We start from the raw sequence: 21,123 nt of genomic DNA, 5'->3' as shown, positions 1-21,123 counted from the left end.
CAATTAGTATAAGCCCATTAACAAAAAGCCCAAATGAGATAAGACCCCATCATAAACCCTAGGGCTAATTGTGCATCGTATAAAACGCTTATCTTCATCGCCCCTCATTTTCTTCCAGTTAGCACACCCACTAGAGAGAGAGAGGGAGACGAAAAGATGGTGTCGCTTAAGCTACAGAAGCGGCTCGCCGCCAGCGTACTCAAGTGTGGCAAGGGCAAGGTTTGGCTCGACCCCAATGAAGGCAATGAAATCTCCATGGCTAACTCTCGTACGCTCTAATCTCCACTCTTCTCTCGCATACCTATACTTTACTTGTTTGAGTTGTGTTTGCTTGGTATCAGTTTCCGATATCATTACTCTTAGATCTTTTTCGTTTAATTATGTGACGATAAACCTGTATGTTGTTTGCTCTCTATTTTTTTGCTGTTTTTAATGTTTTTAAGATTGTTGATTGCGACCTGTTCTTTGTTAGCAAGGATTTGTTTGAGTAGCATGGAGCTGTTTATTCTTTCCTACATCGTTCGTTCAGGTTGTTATTGATCTTAATTAATCATAGCTGTGTTGTTCGTATGTGATTGCAGCTATAAAGAGCAGTGATAAGTATTCCAATATTGAAAACATTAGATAATTTATTTTATTGTTGAGTATATGCATGTATTGATTTCCGTTGTGGAATTGCTTGTGCAAATTGCATCTGCTGTAGGGTATGTCTTATGAATTAGTGCATTTAGGTAGTTAGCCTTTTAACTAATGCAATAGTAATTATGCTGTGGTCGAGGAATGATGGAGGTTATGTAGAACTAAGGGCAACAGAGTCGTGATATCCACTATCGCATCTAATTGCCATGGAAGTGCAAATAGTTGTCTATTCAGGAAGACTTGCTGAAATTATTATTGAAAGGAAATTATGCTGAGTGAACCAGTATTTCATTATGCAAACAATAGCCTGCCTTTGGTTTTGAGTTTCAAGACAAGCATGCGTCTCCTAAGGCCTTACGGACTGCTATATGTTGTATTGAATATCCAGTATAACTGTTTGTGCCTTGCTTCTGTGGTGATGTCTTTATTCTGTCCCTACATTATTGCCAGATGTTTGTATTAGCATTATGAATATTCTATCTTATGGACACAGGACAAAACATTAGGAAACTGGTCAAGGATGGTTTCATTATCAGGAAACCAACCAAGATTCACTCACGATCCCGTGCTCGCCGAATGAAGGAGGCCAAGAGAAAGGGACGCCACTCTGGATATGGTATTGCTTTTTTATTTTTGGGAACTACCACATGTGATACTTGATCAGTCTTAGTTGGTCCTGTGACTTATCTTATGCTTTTTAAGAGCTTGTGGCCTAAATATAAGTAGGCTAGATTGATATTTCTATGGTTAATATTGCTGCATTTTCATATGAGATATGCCTAGCCTCATATATATTATATATATCAGATATTGATATTTGTGCCTTGGCTTTTTGCACTGTAGTTGCTGAGTTAAATCATAAACAGTATCAGGAATTCCTTTAGTAACTTAACTGTAGTTGTATCCTTGCACTTCACTGATAGAGGTATCTTTTGGTGACTTATCTGGTTGATTTCAGGTAAGCGTAAGGGTACCAGGGAGGCAAGACTACCCACTAAAGTGCTTTGGATGAGGAGAATGAGGGTGCTTAGGCGCTTGTTACGCAAGTATAGGGAGTCAAAGAAGATTGACAAGCACATGTATCATGATATGTACATGAAGGTGAAGGGTAATGTTTTCAAGAACAAGCGTGTTTTGATGGAGAGTATCCACAAGTCTAAGGCAGAGAAGGCTAGGGAGAAGACATTGTCTGATCAGTTTGAAGCCAAGAGGGCAAAGAACAAGGCTAGCAGGGAAAGAAAGATTGCAAGGAGAGAAGAAAGACTTGCTCAGGTATTGCTTTTGTTGAATATTTTGTGATAACAATTCTGTGAATGATCACTAATGTGCATGCTTATTTTGTTATGTATTTGTGTATAGATTCATTTGTCATCCTTGTCAAATGTTGGCCTGTCTTGGGATCAGTGTGGATATGATGCAGATGACTTTGTTCAGAGTGCTTATGTTTGTTTTGCCATTTACAGTGTTTGTTAGCTATAGAAATGGATATTCATTTAGTTGAAGAAAGAGATGCATTCCACTTTCTCTTGTGCAATCTCTGCTGTTCTTTTATTACACAATCATAATCCATTTCATGATTGGACTTCTATATTAGAGAAATTTAACATGGATCTTCATTTTTTGTTTAACTACTGCAGGGACCAGGAGAAAAAGCAGCACCACCTGCCGCAGCAGCCCCTGCACCTACATCTCAGCAAGCTCAGTAAGTGATTTCTAATTGTTCCATAGATCTCTTTGTATTTTGTGAAATATGTTATCTGATAGTTTAAACATGTATGATGCAGGGGAACTAAGAAGTCCAAGAAATGATCCATGATGACCAGTTTCTGCAATCAGTGCCTCTATGTTGATTTTATGTTTTCGTTAGAATTGCACTTTAGCTTTTTTGATCTGTATTGTCGTAATCACATAACTATGTTGTTTAGTGAAAGGAGTATTGAAATTACACCCATCTGTTTTCACTATAGTATGTTAAATTATAAGCTGGTTTTTACATGATGCCTCTAAAATTTTCCTCGGATATTTCCATCCTTTTATAAGATGTTTTTACTATTTGCTTATTAATTTTGTGGTTGCTGTTCCCTTGAATCACAGATGCGACTGCTACTTAAACATTTTCCAACACTAGTGTATGCTAATTGATGGCGTAAGCATATTGTTTAATCAGCTTAAATCACCAATTGATGTAGGCTAAAGGGTTTTTTACATGTCTCTTTAACTTTTACCATCAATGGGACACCTTTACCATGTGTTGTTCTTTAGAACTCATGGTATCTTATATTATATTTGGTTTTACGTTTTTTACCATAAAATGCTTGCATATGACGTAATTGGGGGCGTGTACCGTTTGGAAGATGCAAAGTAGTTACTTATCAGGAGTTTATTAACATAAAAGAATCTAACAAAAGCAAATATAGCCAGCATTTATATGAACTTGAAGCAATAAACCGTCCGTATTAAATTTTAAATATCAACGTGGCCACATTTGACGTTTATTCCTTTGTTAGTGACTAGCGAGTTGATATGTGCCCCTTACTTGCGTGTTACCTGCACGCCCAAGCATGCTAACCTATTGAGGAGTCGTTACATAACGTGGAACTGACAGAGACGCCAAGTCGTCATTTCTGCTGAAGTCTGCATTAAAGAGATCATCTCGTCGATGACTTGCTTCGTCTACAGCAGCCGCTGGTAAAACATTTGGGTTGTTGCATATGCCAAGTCTGACTATGAATGTAACAGTGCTACCCTTACCCAGGCCGTCACTTTCTATCCAGATTTCACCTCCCATGAGATTGACAAACCTGAGTCGATTATCCATAAGAGTCAAATAAATCCTAAACACTAGCAAATGAAATAGTTACTGTTTTTTCTCACGCTAATTGCCAGAAGGAATATTGCTTTCAATTCTAGACACATGGGAGAATCGGAAAGATCTAACTTGATACACTGACCTTTTGCAAATGGGAAGCCCGAGACCCGCACCACTCTTCCGTCGATTTGACGAGCTCCTTGGCTCAAAAAATTTGGTGAACAGACGCGGAATATCATTAGTATTGATACCACACCCTGAATCCCTTACCTGTGTTCAGATAAATGGTGAATGAAGTGAAAAATTTTCAGATTAAGCAGTTACCGGTTTATAAAGCTGAAAAATAAGGGGGGAACAAAGAAAAGGAAACGGGTTGAGGAGACCTGCACTCGCAGGTAAAAGTGGCCATCAGTTGATGGCGGACAGAATTCTGAAGGTCTCCAGCATCGAATATACTCTGGCTTTGCAACAGAAACCTCAACTTCAACAAAACCCTCCTTTGTGAACTTGACAGCATTACCCACAATAATCAATATGACCTGCATTAGTCGTTTTTCATCACCGGTAGCATATACAGGTACGTCCAGAGCCAATGCCAAAGTCATCGACAACTTCTTCAAGGAGGCGATCGGCTTTATCAAGTTGACAACCTATGGTACAAGAATAGTATTAGATTACTTATCATTTTTGAAAAAAGGGTCTACAAGTTGGTGAAATAAAGAAACACAGGAGACTACAATCTGTTTCTATTACCTCTGTAAATGCTCCCTGAAGATTAAACATTTTGGCGTCCACTTTGAGGTTACAGTCTTCGAGTTTGGAAAGATCTAGCACATCATTTATGAGTGTTGCTAGGACATTGCTACTTTTAAGTATGGTTTCTATCATAACCCTTTGTTCTGGAGTTAGCTCAGTTTCTAAGAGCACTGAACTCAGAGATATAATTGCTTGCATTGGTGTTCTCATCTCATGATTCATGACAGCTAAAAAGTCATTCCTAGCACGGATAGCCATCTCTGCTTCTTGTCGAGCTAGATCAAGAGCTACATTTTGCTGTACAAGCTGATCGTGAGCCCGCATGGATTCTTCCAAAATAGCAGCATGAGAAAGAGCCACTGCAACCTAAACATTGCAAGTTGGTTGACAGAAGGAACACATCGTGAGCAGCATTTTACTGTTTATGGGGCATACATGAGATTAAAGTAGGACAAATCAAGAGCTTGCAATCAGAACAATTAATAGAAGAAGCTATCCAACAAACCTGGTCAACAACAACTTCAACAAGTTCAAGCTCATGGTCACGCCATTTTCTTATGCCATTAAGTATCAGAACCATCACAGCATAGCTTTTTGCTGACAGTTCAGGCCAGTTGTTAATGTGGAAATTTGAGAGGTGTAAGAGCGGTACACGGACAGCAACAACTTCAGGAGAAACATATCTACCAGCGGGAGGCCTAATATTTGCCAGGGGGCATGTATGTGGAATATGGATTGCTTCATCACTACTAAAGACTTCATTGACTATAGGAAGATTGATAGGAACAGTGGATCCAACAGGTATCAAGTTGCTCAGAGTATGGGATAGTTGCAAATTCAAACCTCTATTTGATGGCATCCACAGTGCACATTCTTCCAACTCCAAGGTTCTCCCCAGCTGGACGAGAGTAGTTCTCAGGATTGTGTGTCTGTCAAGTGTACTTCTGATCTCATGAGTCAGCATGCGCACATGCCTGCTAGTTTCTTCTTGTTTTATGATGAGTCCCATTTCTCTATCTAATTCTTCAGCCTTACTTCTCAGAAATGATTCCCGTGTTTTCACACTAAGCAAATCAGGAATGATATGAACAAGCATTAAAGCTGTCACACATGAGACAGCAGCTGTAGACATTTTAGCTATGGTCATTACCATTGCAACAGTTTTTGAATGTAGAGAGAATGTCCACAAATTAATCAGGTGGGTTGCTCCACAAAGAATAATAAAAGCACCAAACTGTATTAGCACCCATCTATACGGGAAGAAAGAAGACCTCTGAACGAAGTAAATAAGCTCCAATGGAATGGAGAAGTATGCAATCGCAATAAGAAAATCTGATATATACTGATATTTCACCAGGAGTTCATCAGCTGGCCACTGAGTCTCGACACAGTCACAGGATTCCATTACAAGAATCTGAAAAAGAGAAGTCACGGTTATATCAGGCTGCATCATCATAACTTTATAATGTAAACATATGATTTTTTAATGGAATGAATAGTTCTGACTAAGAAGCAGTACATGAGAGAAGAAGCAAACAGGAAATCAATAGAAAAAACCTCAACAAGATACATGTCAATCAACATAGTACAAGATTTCCTGAAACTCCTCTGCACTTGGCACTGAAAATCCCAAAAAATGTGGATAGATTCAAATAACAATAGAACTATCAAGATGATATACTATAGAACACTCATCAATAAAGTAAACATTTTCTTTGAGGAATCAACGTGAACATGTTTTTCTTTTACATTAAGTGGCGTTCGCATGTAGATATTATTTTAACTTAAAATTGGCCATTACCTTGCCTAGCACTATGCTTATGCGGTGACAACTTTCAAGCTGGTAATCATAATGCAAAGATGCACTCAGACAAGCAAATTCTCAAAAGTTTCAAAGTAAATTTAGAAAGATCGGTATCGGTTAATGTTATGTTATCCTCAGAACTCTCCTTGTAATCTTTCTCCCTCTCCTATAAACCAATCAACATCAATTACTTTGCAACAAACTGCTCCAAGTTATCCAATGAGTACTTCTGTTTTACATGACATCAGGCAAGAAATCTAAATTCAAATTTCTGATGATCTTCATATGATTCTGGAGACCATAATTTAAATAATACTTGTTATCTTCATCAATTATTAACAAGTTATCTATAAATTGAACTTACCCTCTCATTTCGTTACCAATGCCTACCACAAGTCCAGAATATGCGACTGTGTTAAACAAATCAAAGCATCCTTCCAAGGCACAGAACACAATCAAATGCCACATAGATAAGTTCACGTGATATTAAAAAATTTAACACGCATATAGCTTCATCTACATGTTTGTGTGCTATAGTCACCAGCACAATAGATAATATTCCATTTCAAAATCCTCAACAACGCCTAATCTTCTTAGACCACGTATATTATAGAACAGCAGCAAGATGCAAAAGAACTAGAGAAGTACTAATAGATTCATCAAGTATTTCTCATCATCACACAAGTAAAAACTCCAAGTCCAACAGGATCTGATGAATAAGAAGAATAACAAACAATAAACCGAACTAGTTTCACCATCACCTCGAGTCAATCAAGCGCAAAAACTGAAATATCGCACACATAGGTGCATTCTCCAAAATCACAACATCCCCACGAACTGTACTACATATCTCCGAGAAAACTGAAAATACCTGTCAACAAATTACATTACGTGATTGGGAAACTTCATTCCGCCGCAGATTCTGCTTCAGGAGGAGCACTGCATTCACTTTGATAAACTTGCACTTGTTTTGAAATTTTCGTATAACAAAACAGAGAGAGGATTTCAGGAGTAGAAAATGAGGAAAAAGTAAGATGAGTCAGCAAAAAGTGAGTAAAGTGGAGGGAAAGAAGCGCTTATAGCTATGAGCCGTCACGGGGCATAAAAGCGACGGGCAGAGCTCTGGTTCAATGAACGGGAATACACGTGTGAAGACTGCTTCGGATCCATCCCCACTCGCACGTGCTTACGCAACATTTCATTGGCTTACAGTAAGTTACGCGCCAATAATAAATAGTAGTAAATAATATAAAACCATGTTAAGGAGGTATGGGGTGTAGACCACACTTTGTTAAATGCTCAACATCCTTGTCCGCCCCCTCCCACTCACCATACGTCATACTCATATAGAATGTTTAAAACTCGTTCAAATCACTTTCGGGATTATTAGAAGCTTGAGTTGGCAGGAATAGCATAAGCCAAAAATTTTATATTAAATTTGATCCAACCAAATCAATACACATCATGTAAAATAGATTATTTTTTTTAATCTGATCAGTTCAGATTCAAGTTAGAATTTCTCTGAGTAGAAGTTGCTTTAAGCTTATTACTACCTCTTCAGGTGGCAGTCATTAATTAAGGAAACAAAAAGGCATCCTGGCAAACATGGATTCTCAACTTAAATTAAGTTCGACAAAGGGGACCTACCCTATGGGTCAACCTTTGATCTGCTCTTGTGCCCTAACATCAGGGGGCCCAAACGAGCCAGCATGCTAATTAAAAAATAAAGTGATGAAAATGATAAAATAATTCCTTAGCTGAAAAAGAATTAAAATTAATATGCTTGCTAATATTGTACTACAGCACTGAGTCCTTCCTGTAATGATAATTCCTAAGCTAAAACAATACATATAATCATACTTTCTTTTTCCCTTTGCTGATCCTCTTTGAAAATCTTTCTTTGGAATCTAACGCAGCTTGGTGGAGCATCTCCGCCCAGAGTTCTTTGAACTTGATGCGGAACCCTTCCTGAAACCAGTCCTGAATTTCTGGAAACAACTCTGTTGGATTTTCTTCCCACAACATTCTTAGTTTAGCACAACTATCGATAACTCTTCCTTTCCTATTTAATTTACTTAACAGATTACCCACACGTTTAAGAGCCCATGCTTCCGGCTTCAACATGCTTGCAGGTGAGGCTGCCAGAAATTTCCGGACAGCTTTTAGGCATGGCAGAACTTGGCCTTCAAGCAAAGAACACGCAAACACAGCTACCCTATTAAAATCATCTTTCATGGGCAAACCATGCAAAGGAAGCAGCCAGAGATGGGGCCCGAAAGTTGGAGCCACCCACGAGAACACTTGATCAGCTGTAGGGTTGTAATAAGGTTTTGGATCTGAAAGTGGTGCAGAGAAGCTACATAATGGTCGAGCATATTGTACAAGCCAGTTTGATTTCACAATTGTGGCTCCATGGATATATGGCCTTTTCGAATGCAATAATTCACTGTATACCAAATATTCAGGTGGAGACTTGGCAAGAGACGACCAACGATGGAGAAAAACTGTTTCTTTAACCATGCAAGCTTGGTACCGTGCTGAATTGACCTTTCTGTCTCCCTCTGACAAAACTGAAGCTCCTTTAACACGTCTAGCAACCCGATCAGCCCAGCCAGCACAGATAGCCTGACCCAAGATCTCCTCCTCACTTAGCAGAAGAGGATGTTTCTCTGAGGAAACCCTCCAAGCACATTCTACATCCCCAAAAGTCCCATGAATCCACGAGAACTCCTGTTGTACATCAGTAAAACTTGAACCAAAAACTAGTTGAAGAAGCTGCTTTCTTAGCTTGGACATTTCTTCCATAGTCTTGTAGTGCAAAGCATTTTCACTGCAAAATTCTATCCGGCTTCCAGAAAGTTCAAAGCACTGAAGTGCGAACGCAATAGTCAAAGCATCGCTGGTAGGGTTAGAAAATTTTTCACGAGAAGCTTTAGCTGCTTGTATCAGTTTCTTTTTCCTTGATTTTTCTTCTGTGTTGGAAACTTTGTTGCTTTCTTCAGAACCAGCTTTCTCATCATGGTTTAAATCATTTGCATCATTGTGGCTTCCCTCAAAACTCACTAGAAAAGGATTTGCCAAGCTTAAAGCTGCAGCAGCTGCAACTGCATACGCCAAAACTAGATTTGCTCGGGCATAGTCTTTCACCTGTTGCATAATCTGAATGACAGTGAGAAGCATTCTGGAATGACGAGGACTCATTGGATAGCGAGCCATGGCCTTCCCCAGAGGGGTCAACCTTCCATTGCCATCGAGTGCTTCAAGAACCTTCAGACAATGCTCTGCTTCAATCAAGGCATCAGTCTCTGGAGGCGTTGGGAAAGGAAAATTTGCAACCTGCAAATGAAAGATAATATGGTGGTCAAACTACACCAAAAGATGCCAAAACCAATATCAAACTCCGGAATAGGAAATAAGACCATTCCTTAGTGCAAACTATAAATTATCTTCATCCACACTAAAGATATTAAAGGTAAGTAGGGCAGAGTTCATGGTATGCTACTTTTAACAGTAACAAATGATACATAATTCCCTGAAGGCCATCATCCTGTAAATCATGCTGAAGGGAAAACATAAAAATTTGAACTAGAAATTGTAACTTGCCTTGCCAATATTCATAGATTTCATGAGGAGGACAACACCATCAACTGGCACTTTTGATATTTCAGCACTTGAGAAATCAGGAAATAAGTTATTAAAGACTGCTGAAGAATACAGGCGATAACAGTGTCCTGGCCCAGTTCTTCCAGCTCTTCCTGCACGCTGCGATGCAGAAGCCTTACTGATCCACTGTATCTCATATGTTTCCATGCCATTGGAAGAGTTATAATTCTTGACCTTTTCTCTTCCAGTGTCAACTACATACTTAATTCCTGGAATTGTCAAAGAGGTCTCCGCCACATTAGTGGCAACAATGACAAGACGTTCTCCTTCCCTAACCTCTTCAAATACACGAAGCTGGGATGAAGCAGGAAGCATGGCATAAAGTGGCAGAACACGCATAGGACCAGCGGACAAACCCTTATTTTTCTCAACATTTTCTTCAACAGTGGAACTGGATTGCTTCGTGCCTTCTAGTGTTTGGGCAACATCTTGGACCTCAGCAGGAGGATTGGGAGCATTTTTCCCAGCTAAGGCTTCAAAAGCAGTCTTCAGTGAAGCAAGGCTTCCCTCTGCTCCCAGAATGTCTGAAAACTTCATATCAGACTCTACAGGTTTTGACTGATTCTCTTCATCACTATAAAATTCCAGATCACTGTCTTCTATTGAATCATAGGATACATCAGATTCATCTTCTGAGAGATCTCCATGATCCTCCTCCATGTAAGAACTAAAACGTTCAGTAATCTCATGTCCGGAGTTACCTTGAAAATCAAATGCCTCACTGATCTCCTTTATATCATTTTCTTCCGGAGGTATATCTTTGCAGACAGGAGAAGCCTCATTTTTTCCTTTGGCTACATTTGCAACTATCCCTCTAGAAGCTCTACGCAACCTCTGACAAAGGTACTCGACCTCTCTCTGCCCTGTCACAAAGACAAGAATACCCCCCGGTGGCAATCTCTTGTGAATTGATAAAACTTTCTTAAAAGCCTGACCAATATAATCGACAATCTCTGTCTTCTTCGAAAAATGTGTGGTAACTGGATATTGTCGGGTTGGAACTTCTATCACAGGTGGAGGAGTACGAAAAATTCTTCCACCAGACACAAAATCTTCCACACGCAGTGTAGCACTCATCAGCACAAGTTTCAATGGGAATATCCTATTATTCTTTTCAATAGTTTCGCCAGCAAGAATCCTCTTCTGCTGCTCTTCATATTCCCTCTGTGATAAAGCAAAAGGACATAGAGCTATGTAAATATATAGAGTTCAAAAAGGCAAGTAACCACAATGTCTGCAAACATAGGGGAAAGAGAATGAGATACTGTTAGATAAAATAGGTTTTTGAGAATTCTGGTCTTGTAAGTATCCTAGGCCATTCTGATCAGTTTTAAAGAGATAATAAATTCGAAACATATAATTCCAACAGCTGAGGGTTATTACTTGACGCTCTTGGATGACTCGAGAAAGCATCCCAATGAGTATATCTGTATTCAGACTCCTCTCATGAGCTTCATCCAAAATTATTACGGAGTAGCGTTTCAACAAAAAATCACTCTGCAGTGCAAATGAAAGTTTCAATTAACGTAAGAAGCAGTGAAAGTGTGGGCCAAATAGTTGCAATGGAGAAAATCAATCCAAGAAAAGTACAGTTCTCATAGCTGAACGATCAAAAGAAACAGAATAGATGTTTCTCCTTCCCCCCCTCTCCCTGCTATGTGTTAAATAGTAGAACAAAAAGATCATCCAGATGTTCAGATACATCTGCTAATTGTGTTAAACCATTCTTCCGCCTCAAGGACAACCACTCAATCACAACAAGTCATTTACTGCTAAAGTGGTATAAAGTATGATGATCATTATAACTGAGATCATCATCATCACTTTCACCAAAATTTGCGAGAAATTTTGAAATGGTTAGAACTACCAACAAAAGCATTTCATTTGCAGCAGAAGATTAGGATTGGGGGGGGGGGGCGGGACCTGCACTTCTCGAAGCAAGATTCCATCAGTCATAAACTTGATTGAGCAATTTTCTCCAACTCTTCGGTCATGCCTAACTTGAAAGCCCACCTCCTTACCCAATTGATGCCCAAGCTCATATGCCACTCGCTTGGCAGTTGCAAGTACAGCGACTCGGCGAGGTTGGGTGACACCAATAATACCACCTCGAGTAGTTAAATGGTTTGATCCAAAGCCAGCCTCGTAAAGAAACTGAAATTTGCCATGTATTGCAATAGATAAAAGAATTCCATAGAAGAAAATTGTTTACTTAATTTTAGTAAAAGAAATTAAAAGAAAGAGATACTAACCTGAGGAACTTGGGTTGTCTTACCACACCCAGTCTCACCACATATAATCACACTGATATTCTCATTTATAGCTTCCATTATTTCTTGTTCCATCATGACTATGGGAAGACCCATCCTTTGCTTTTCTACATCCTCTGGTCTTGACACGTGCACCACCGTTGGAGCAGTGTTATTTCGTGCCGAAGAAAGGTTATCCCGGTTATTTTCATGATTACGATTATATTTCAGACCCCCAGCTATTGTATCCTGTTCAGAATACACACATCATAGTTTGGAACACATATACTTGTGCAATTGAGAGACTGCACTGTGTAATCTCATGATCCAAGAAATAAACATGGGATATTAAATAGTTAATTACCATAGACTTAATCATATCTGCATCCTGGGGAAATGATTGAGTAGACTTTGGAAGAGGTTCTGGCTTTGATGGTTGATTAGCATCACCAGCCACTTCCCTGCTTGAAAGAACACCTTCCCCATTAGAAGTCATGGGTCCATCACCACAAACTTCATTTTCACAAGATCCTGTTGAGATAGATGTGTCATTAAGGATCACCCTTTCTGCCAAAGATGATTGTGTGTGGTCACTGTCATTGATCGCCTGTGATTGGATTTTGTCCTCCTTCACTTCTATGTTTTGAGATGAATTATTAGTTGCCCTTTTCTTGAAAGGTTGAGCGCTATCTGGCAATTCCAAACCCACTTTAGCAAACTCAACTTCTCTTCTCCGTTTTTCTCGAACAGTTTCAACCTGCAGTCAATTGGGGCACTCACGATTAATGGCATTTCCTCTACATCAAATAGAACAGAATCACAAGACCAACACAAACCTGACCCAAGTTCCTTGAAGACCACATAAGGGAATACACATCCTCTCGAATCTTGTACTTCCTGAAAAAACGAACAGTTAAAGCAACCCCATCAAGCCAATTCCCCGTGATCAGATAAAACCATTAAATGAACTTAAACATATTCAACTGCAAAAGCATCCATAAAGCAACATTCTTACTCCAATGTCTCGATGCTTTTTGATAGAAGCATTTCCTTTTCCTTCTCCTCCTACACAAGTGAAATCTAGATCAATCAACACCTAATACCTCAATAAGCAACAAAAGTACGCACATTGTACTAAAACTCTCCATGCGTATAAATACACACATACCTCAAGCTTCTTCAACTTTCTTTTCTGGGACTTGCTTAATTTAGGCTTCTTTTTTGTATTGAGCTTTTCCGATGCCTAATACAAACAAATAGTCAATTTCAAATGTTAAAACATTAGAAAACACCAGTAAGCATATCCCGCAAGTGGTTACTACCTGATTTTTCCCTTTCTTTTCCTTCTTCTTTTTCGCGGGCAATACGATGATGTCTCCACCATGACTCTCCAAGCTATTTTACCCGATTGCAAAAGCAAAAAGAAACCAGTAAACTGTCAGTAACGAAAAATAAGGTTCTCTTGCCACAAAACCAAATTTGAAACCGAACCTCATTAAATCTGTTCCAGCGTCCAAATTCCTCGAAGGCTTCATTGTCGCCGGCGGCCGAGGGGTGTTCTATCAGTTGGAATAGCGGCGGGGCGGGATTTCCTTAGGTTCTGATACGTATAACTATTGCACCGCCTGAGGAACAGGCAGTTTGCCGTTATTATTAGCTGAGTTATATTCCTCCGCAAAACCGCCACAGTTAAGCTTGGGATTTTCGGATTCACGTGACCTAACTCATATAATAAGGAGAAGGGCGAGAAGATGAAAGAATAGAAAACTTCCTACTTTGTCCGACTGAGACCATAAACCTCTAAACCCTGCTCTTTCTCAACTTTTATTCGGAAACAGAGAGAGGGTTTCTCAGATTCTAAAGAATTTTGCTCTAATGAAATCCGATCAGACTAAAAATGGAAAGAATGAAAGTGGTCAGAGCCCAATAATTAATAGAACAAACAATTGGAAGAAAAAGTGGGCCTTGGTCACTTCATAAATTCATGAAAGCCCATATGCCACCACAAGCCCCATTACCTCCCACTTTCATTCTAAAACGTCCAGAATTTAAAAGAAAAAAAACTTCTATATCTAAACTATTGATTAAGTGGGAATGGGATAAGCCTATAATGACTTCATTAGTTGGCAAAACGTGTGGACGAAAAGCACCTTTAAGGGATATTTAATTTTCTCACCTTCTTCCTGAAGTTAATTTTCCTATCAATATTTTTTTATTCTTACATATTTATGGTAATTCAGCTTGTTTTTTTAATTAGTTATTCTTTTCGGTTTCGTGTTCTTTTATTTAATTAAATAAAAATTTAAATCATACACACTTAAATACTTAATATATATAATTATTTCTATTAACTGTACAGACTTTCTCGCTCCTGAAAATTTCATTTTCGGACTCGCCCCCCACCTGCTTGTGCTCTACGTCTACATTTTTGTAGGTTCGAAAGCTCCGAATTTTTGTAGCCTTTTATTCGCCCTTTCACATTCCAAAACAACAGAAAAATCTTGAGACCGAATTTGCGCCATCAGAAACCAGAAAGCAAAGAAAATACTGACTACTTTATTCTTGCTGCTTCATTGAACAGCATTTGCCTAATTAATCTCATTCTTTCTGGGACAAGTAGAATTAGTTCTTAACTCTCTCATGCGTATTTATTCTAGACGCAGCAGTTACAACAATGGGAGGCTTTCTCGCCTATAACCAATAGTCTGGAGAATTAAAACCAAAACCAACAGCTGAGAAAACCCCAAAAATGTTTTTTCCAATAAATGAACCACCTAATATATTCCACGTCCAAATGCCGACTTCTGTCGGGATTTCTCTTGAAATTCTAAGCTCTGCCAGATCCATTTAGTCCGAGGGGCCAATCATCTTTTCTGGCACTACGAGGCTATCAAATTCTTCGGAATTGAGTACGCCAAGTTTCAGAGCAGCCTCCTGAGAAGTTGAAACCAAAGTCAAAACATTCATCCACGAGTTTTGGACAACTATGTTCTTGAAATGAAACATTGTGTGCGCAAAAACAACTAATTAGATTCATAGCAGAACAGATCTAGGGAAGTAAATACATACAGACAATATTGTATTGCAACTATAAAATACATTTAAGATGCAAAGGGATGATGAAAATTCAACAGAATGAGTAAGAAATCACACCTTCAATGTACTTCCCTCCTTGTGAGCTGTCTTGGCAACTAATGCGGCATTATCGTAGCCAATTTTCTAGAATAAACAGCACATTTCAGTTAGACAGCTATATGATTTACAGTGGTAGATGCATGAAGATAGAATAAAATTTAAATTTAAACTTACTGGATTCAGAGATGTAACCAGCATTAGAGACTGCAATCAAAAGGAATATTGTATCAATTGCACAAGGGTGTTTCAATGGAAATCAAATGAGATCTCTGAAGTATGTACCAACTAGAGACTAACCTCGTGTAACAATTTAGAAATTCTTTCTCTATTGGCTTGAATTCCTCTGACACAATTCTTTTCAAAGGAGGCAGAGGCATCCCCAAGTAATCTCAATGACTACCAAAAAAAGAGAAAATTCATGTTAAGAAAATGATTCTTCTAAAGCAACAATGTGCAGGCGACCCTGTTTGTGTTAAACAAATAAAGTCAAAATCTGGGAGGACAAAATAAGTAGCGACATGGCAAAAGTTGATAGAAAATCTTAATATTAAGGAGGTAAGGCGGTGATATTCAATGGAAAAAGGATCAGTTAAAACAAGAATCAGTAAGGACCACTAAATGGAGCAGAGCTGTAACCAATTTGTTCCTTGTGGGGCAAATAATTATTTTGCTCATTTGATTTCTCTCTCATCAACTAGGGTACGGACCTATCTACTTTTCCCTTCCATATCAAAGGGTGCACCACTACTAGGACGTTTTCAATACCAGGAAAAAATGACTTAGAATAACAAATAGTGGGACATACTTGTAAGAGATTACTGGCAATGACAGGCTTAAATACATTAAGCTCAAAATGGCCATTAGATCCTCCCACTGTGATTGCCACATGATTGCCCATAACCTGGAAATAAGAAGCATGAGAAAAAATCTCCTTGCTTCAGGAAAACAACTTCTTTTATCCTCATTCCAGATTATTGTACCTGAGCGCAAACCATTGTGAGTGCCTCACACTGCGTAGGGTTCACCTTCCCCTGAAATTTAAGACTATTTCAGTTAACATGACGAAGAGCAATCATAAATCACAAGAATGCCCAACCTATATATTTGTAACAGATGAAATGAGTAGGAATAATACCGGCATAATACTGCTGCCAGGTTCATTTTCAGGAAGTATAAGTTCTCCTAGACCACAACGTGGACCACTGGGCATAACAGAGGATGTGAGAACTCAACTGGCGTAAAGAACTCAAAGTATTGAAGAAACATTCTATATGTCATATACCTTCCTAAGAAACGTATATCATTTGCTACCTTCATGAGAGAAGCAGCAACTGTGTTTAAGGCACCACTTGTTTCAACAAAAGCATCATGCGCAGCCTATAATATGATAGAGCAAAAGCAATCCTTCATGATTTAATTCTAAAAAACTTTTGCTGAGACATGCAACAGAAACACGTCCGTATGGACATTAATAGACACTTGCTTTGATAAGGTTCAGACAGAAATACAGCGGATACAGAAGCAAACTTCAGAAATATAGATATACCAGTGCTTCAAATTTGTTTTCAGCAGTCACAAATGGCAACTTTGTTTCCTCAGCTACAGCAGCAGCAATTTTTACATCAAACCTGACAAGATATAGTTTCTTTATAAAACAAAATAAACTGGAGTGCACAATATTACTATCAGAAAACAAGGAGAAAAAACAGCAAATGTAATTGAGATCTGTGACGATTGCATGTACGTAAGTACAAACATGCACAAACTGAAGATAAATACTCCATTCTTACCCTTTCTTTGTATTCAAACCAGTTCCTACAGCAGTGCCCCCCTGTGCAAGCTGCATATATTTTCCAAAATCTTCGGACCAAAGACAGAAAAGATGAAGTTCAATCAAGAATAACAGGCTGTTGAAACAAGCAATTAACCTGATACATGCGAGGGAGGGTGCATAAGACTCGATCAATTCCATATTTCACCTGCAGCAATACACACAATCTTTGTGTTCAGTTACATTCTTTTGGCAACCTTCAGAGTTCGCCTGAAACAACTTCACCATACCCCAACAACCAACCTTGGAAAAGGTATGAAAGAGCTTACTTGTGTAGTGTACCCACTAAACTCTTGTCCAAGCGTCAACGGAGTAGCGTCTTGTGTGTGTGTGCGACCAATTTTAACGATGTCCTTGAATTCGACAGACTGAAACACATCACACAGTGCAAACAATCATGAAAGGTTTTTATATATAGCAATAGCAAAGCAAACACTGATAAAAAATCAAAGAATATCCTAAATATGGGGGGAAGGGCACCAACAGAAACCAAGATGACATCAACACTTACAAAACAACCCAATGGGACTGTGATGTATCATAACATATGTGTTATAACCACGAAAAGGACCAAAGTTTTGGCACAAACCCATACCCATACCAGCAGCAGAAGATCATTAGTAGAAAATTTGATGCACAAGATGCATGAAAACTAATGACTCTATTCAAACGCAAAAAACAAAAAAGTCAAAGAGAGGAATAAAAGTTTCACTAAAAGAAGTAGTATGAGAAAAGGACTAAAGGGATTAAGAGAACCTTTGCATGTAGCGTTGTGTGTAGCTGTTTCAATTTTGGTATTAACCCTGAATTCATCTCCACTGCAGCTGCAATGTGCATTACCTATGCATAAGACAAGTCAGAACCAAAAACCAGCTGTTTCAGGTAACTGAGAATAAATGTCTCAGAAATAGTAATCCTGCAAGAAGCTTACAGTTGGAAATGTGTCGTTAGAAGATTGTGATCTGTTTACGTGGTCATTTGGATGAACAAACTTTTCACCACGCTTGTGGCCAAGAATCTCAGCCGCCCTATTTGCGATAACCTGTCAGATTACATGTACACAATATAAAACCTATACAGAAAAACAACATTTGACTACAACTCTGCCTTGGGCCGTGATAGCATATTTGTATTTGTGAAGGTACAGGTGAAGAAAAATAATTGGTATAGTGATGAAAAGCAGCTTATAAAGTGATGAAAGCTATATGTTAAAAAGTTAAATCAATCACCTAAAGGTATAAGCTCCAGGAATTGTACCAATGATAGGTTCATGTGAAAGGTCGAATATCAACCAGGAGGTGTTCAGATTAACTTTTTTTTCCCACTTCCCCTCAACCCCTATGGTGAAGCTTGTTTCTTTGCCCCATTCACAGGCACATAAAGAAAGAAATATGTTAAAAAGAAACAGTGCTTAAGTTCAAGTATGCTAGTCGCCATAAAATCTTAAATCCTGAACATGAAATTTTCTATCTTAAACATGCAGCATCCTAGAGATCACCATGTTCGACAGTGTTAGAGCAAAATGATAATACAAGCTGGCAAAGAGAACTTGTTCAAAGTTCTGAAGTAACTGAAAGACTACGTAGCATCAGAATGCAGATTGCAACAAATTTACTTGATCAGGAAGAAGTTCAAAAGCTGGTGATCACCTCATTGGCATTCATGTTACTCTGAGTACCACTGCCAGTTTGCCAAACAACCAATGGGAAATGATCATTTAATTTTCCCTCAGCTACTTCTTGGGCAGCTTGCATAATTGCTTTTCCTATGGAGGGATCAAGGCCATATTCCATGTTTACCTGCATGTAAGGAAGTATGTCCCTCGAGTTAGATCCTGCTAGATATGAATCTCATTAACTCATTTGCCGGAAAAACAGGTAAAGACAAGAACCTGATACAGAAAGAAACTCCGTACAGGTAAAGAGAACAAATCATGTCAGTTATCGAGTTAATAATCAATTACACGTTGATTGCTTTAATTACAGACATTTGGAGTAACTAAAGCCCAAATACTCTAAAAGAAGGTGGAAGTTGGATAATATGAATATTAAATCAAAAATATCAAGAGTGCTGAAACAATCTTATCACCCTGAGAAAGGATTATATTAAAGAGGCTACATAAGCATAAAAAACTTAGATATTTAGCCCTTGCCTTTTGTTATATGAGGGTGTTCATGATGGCAAATGCAAACAATGCAACTATGCCAGGATTACAGGTTTCTCCAAAGTCCAAATATAAATATAAACAACAAAACGCAAAAGAAACGTATTATTAACCCATTATATGCTAGTTATGAAGATCTCCTAATGACAAGCATTTACCTTTGCTGCACATTTCTTAAGAATCCCGAATGCACGTATAATTGGCTCAGGCATTCTTTCCCGCTCGCCTCCAATTTCAAAGTTCTGCAGTGATCTTTGAGTTTGAGCACCCCATAATCTGAGTGATATCAGACATCAAAATGCCAATAAGATCATTCAAGGTCATTTGAAACAAATGTCCGTGTTTGTGTGTGACAGAGAGTAGAGAAGTATAACACAATGTCACGTGTACTGACTAAAAGAAAAATGCGCCTCAGCTTGTTTTTGATATCTCTTCATACCATCATACTATGATAATTGGAGGAGACCAGACCACAGGTTCACTAGGATAGAACAGAATAGGAAATTTAAACTCCCAGTTTTCATGAATAAGTTTCCACTTTGAACTCCTTCTGTTACAAGCTCTCTCTCTCTCATAAACAGGTAAAATGGCTCGCCATTATAAGATCCTCACCAGACATTATATGCAAGATTTCACATAGAAAACACAAAATATATTATTGATCTAAGCAAACATGGTTCAGTAAATTGTTTGAAATCCTCCTCTTTGTTGACTCTTATTTTGCACCGTTACTCCAAGTTCAGCTAATTACCAACATTCATTATCAGCCTATGCTGCTGATTATTTGCTACTCACTGTCCTGTACATGAAGGTTTCTTGATTACATAGCATAAATGGTAAGTAAGAAGCCGTGGACGTGCCAAAATGGCTACACCAGATATAGAATCAGAAGGTAGCGACGATCATCAAACAAAACAAAGAAAAAGACATCTCAATTAATGATCACCTTCACGATAAGCTAAAGCCGAGGATTCATTAAAAGAAATAGAAAAAATGACGTAGCTGGAAATATCAACGACGACAAAAAGGTGCTCCAGAAAGAGAAAAGAAAAACAAATAGAAAGCGGAACCGACTTGTCCGAGGGCACTTGAATGGGGCCGAAAGTGTCTCTTTCTTCTCTGAAGGATGTAGAGTACCATCTGAAGCTCGCCGCTAAGCACGACGTCGTGGTCGATCTACTCGATAGTCTACGGCTGGCTATGAGCATCGCCATTGCCGGAATCAACTATACGCCGCGCGCGATCGGAGAAGAGTTTTCAGGTTAGCCGCCGCCGGGTAAAACTGAAGGAACCGCAATCCTAGTTTGATTTTCCTGTAAGAATCAATGTTTAGTGCGCAGCCTCTAACCAACTTTTCTATGCCAAAATGGAGAACTTTTCAGATTCAAACATCCAGGCACGCACTTCGATATGCATCCCCGGCCCATGGTCAGTAGCCCATAAAACCTTTTTATCCAGTCAAATCTTATAAAACTAGATGACCAATTATACAAATGGGCCGATCTCATAATAAAAACTATAAGCCCAAACATACAAGCCCAATTTCCTCTCCCTAGCTGTACTAGCAGTTGGGCCACCAAATGCTAAATAAGCACTGTTGGGATCCAGTAGCTCACCTAATCAGCTCCTTTGGGTGACATAAATTACGATGGGTTTAATGCAATTTATCTGCTTGTGCTATTGCAAATAAATAAATTACCTCCTATAAAAATATAATAGCAATTTACTTTTTATGTATTTCAAGATGAAGTAATTTATATTTTTAAATCCACATAGAGGTGCATTGCTAATTTTTTAATAAGAGGGTAATTTACTCATTTATAATACCACAAGAGGGTTGTTTGTATTTTTTCAAACTACAACGGGCTCCTCTCATAATTTTAATACTCTTTTATTATTTAAAAAATTATATTTACTTTATATTCGCCTACATTGAGTTGACGTAAGGGATATTTGTTAAATAACGTTTAATTTTAGTATGTATTTATAAATATTTAAATAATGAATGAGTATTTATAATTATAATAAATTTTATAGAAAGAAGTGAGAATTTAGGGTAGAAATGAATTGTGT

General features: G+C 38.4%; 4 protein-coding genes across 5 annotated transcripts; 1 reads left to right on the top strand and 3 right to left on the bottom strand.

Moving 5' to 3' along the window:
* Positions 125-2,600, top strand: LOC105163096 (60S ribosomal protein L19-1). Its single transcript, XM_011081319.2, has 5 exons — positions 125-268; positions 1,133-1,255; positions 1,598-1,911; positions 2,277-2,341; positions 2,424-2,600. Exons 1-5 carry the CDS (start codon positions 157-159, stop codon positions 2,446-2,448), a joined length of 639 nt encoding a protein of 212 aa, XP_011079621.1. The 5' UTR covers positions 125-156; the 3' UTR covers positions 2,449-2,600.
* On the bottom strand, positions 2,535-7,072 carry LOC105163094 (ethylene response sensor 1). 2 transcript variants are annotated; one of them, XM_011081318.2, is made up of 6 exons: positions 6,770-7,072; positions 4,710-5,618; positions 4,202-4,570; positions 3,832-4,098; positions 3,591-3,718; positions 2,535-3,440 (listed from the first exon to the last, which is right to left on the bottom strand). In XM_011081318.2, exons 2-6 carry the CDS (start codon positions 5,607-5,609, stop codon positions 3,209-3,211), a joined length of 1,896 nt encoding a protein of 631 aa, XP_011079620.1. In that variant the 5' UTR covers positions 5,610-5,618; positions 6,770-7,072; the 3' UTR covers positions 2,535-3,208. The 2 variants fall into 2 exon arrangements, with proteins under 2 accessions (XP_011079620.1, XP_011079619.1); XM_011081317.2 differs by having other exon boundaries at positions 6,880-7,072.
* Positions 7,603-13,793, bottom strand: LOC105163093 (ATP-dependent RNA helicase DEAH13). Its single transcript, XM_011081316.2, has 11 exons — positions 13,412-13,793; positions 13,243-13,315; positions 13,089-13,163; positions 12,936-12,985; positions 12,757-12,817; positions 12,285-12,677; positions 11,924-12,169; positions 11,595-11,825; positions 11,055-11,168; positions 9,612-10,835; positions 7,603-9,344 (listed from the first exon to the last, which is right to left on the bottom strand). Exons 1-11 carry the CDS (start codon positions 13,453-13,455, stop codon positions 7,863-7,865), a joined length of 3,993 nt encoding a protein of 1,330 aa, XP_011079618.1. The 5' UTR covers positions 13,456-13,793; the 3' UTR covers positions 7,603-7,862.
* Positions 14,456-20,417, bottom strand: LOC105163092 (fumarate hydratase 1, mitochondrial). The gene is made up of 17 exons (XM_011081315.2): positions 20,125-20,417; positions 19,209-19,326; positions 18,536-18,685; positions 17,818-17,928; positions 17,643-17,726; positions 17,156-17,254; positions 16,984-17,034; positions 16,846-16,895; positions 16,602-16,683; positions 16,338-16,432; positions 16,191-16,257; positions 16,036-16,086; positions 15,861-15,956; positions 15,353-15,451; positions 15,230-15,259; positions 15,074-15,139; positions 14,456-14,854 (listed from the first exon to the last, which is right to left on the bottom strand). Exons 1-17 carry the CDS (start codon positions 20,262-20,264, stop codon positions 14,768-14,770), a joined length of 1,476 nt encoding a protein of 491 aa, XP_011079617.1. The 5' UTR covers positions 20,265-20,417; the 3' UTR covers positions 14,456-14,767.

Source organism: Sesamum indicum, linkage group LG6 (genome assembly GCF_000512975.1).
Source record: "Sesamum indicum cultivar Zhongzhi No. 13 linkage group LG6, S_indicum_v1.0, whole genome shotgun sequence".
Classification (NCBI taxonomy): domain Eukaryota; kingdom Viridiplantae; phylum Streptophyta; class Magnoliopsida; order Lamiales; family Pedaliaceae; genus Sesamum; species Sesamum indicum.
Note: the sequence above shows the minus strand (reverse complement) of the source record. Positions and strands in the feature narration are given on the sequence as shown.

Bases quoted from the DNA above. Each gene is read 5' to 3' on its own strand.
- LOC105163096 (XM_011081319.2), top strand. From the start codon at position 157: ATGGTGTCGCTTAAGCTACAGAAGCGGCTCGCCGCCAGCGTACTCAAG. The intron at 269-1,132 runs GTACGCTCTAAT...TTATGGACACAG, and splicing joins AATCTCCATGGCTAACTCTC to GACAAAACATTAGGAAACTG. The intron at 1,912-2,276 runs GTATTGCTTTTG...TAACTACTGCAG, and splicing joins GAGAAGAAAGACTTGCTCAG to GGACCAGGAGAAAAAGCAGC.
- LOC105163094 (XM_011081318.2), bottom strand. From the start codon at position 5,609: ATGGAATCCTGTGACTGTGTCGAGACTCAGTGGCCAGCTGATGAACTC. The intron at 4,571-4,709 runs GTTTGTTGGATA...TGCAATGTTTAG, and splicing joins TTGAAGTTGTTGTTGACCAG to GTTGCAGTGGCTCTTTCTCA. The intron at 3,441-3,590 runs GTCAGTGTATCA...TAATCGACTCAG, and splicing joins GGGCTTCCCATTTGCAAAAG to GTTTGTCAATCTCATGGGAG.
- LOC105163093 (XM_011081316.2), bottom strand. From the start codon at position 13,455: ATGAAGCCTTCGAGGAATTTGGACGCTGGAACAGATTTAATGAG. The intron at 12,678-12,756 runs GTTTGTGTTGGT...AATTGACTGCAG, and splicing joins CTTCAAGGAACTTGGGTCAG to GTTGAAACTGTTCGAGAAAA. The intron at 9,345-9,611 runs GCAAGTTACAAT...TTTCATTTGCAG, and splicing joins AATCTATGAATATTGGCAAG to GTTGCAAATTTTCCTTTCCC.
- LOC105163092 (XM_011081315.2), bottom strand. From the start codon at position 20,264: ATGGCGATGCTCATAGCCAGCCGTAGACTATCGAGTAGATCGACCACG. The intron at 17,929-18,535 runs GTGATCACCAGC...GTAATCTGACAG, and splicing joins GTAACATGAATGCCAATGAG to GTTATCGCAAATAGGGCGGC. The intron at 17,035-17,155 runs GTAAGCTCTTTC...GTATTGCTGCAG, and splicing joins TTAGTGGGTACACTACACAA to GTGAAATATGGAATTGATCG.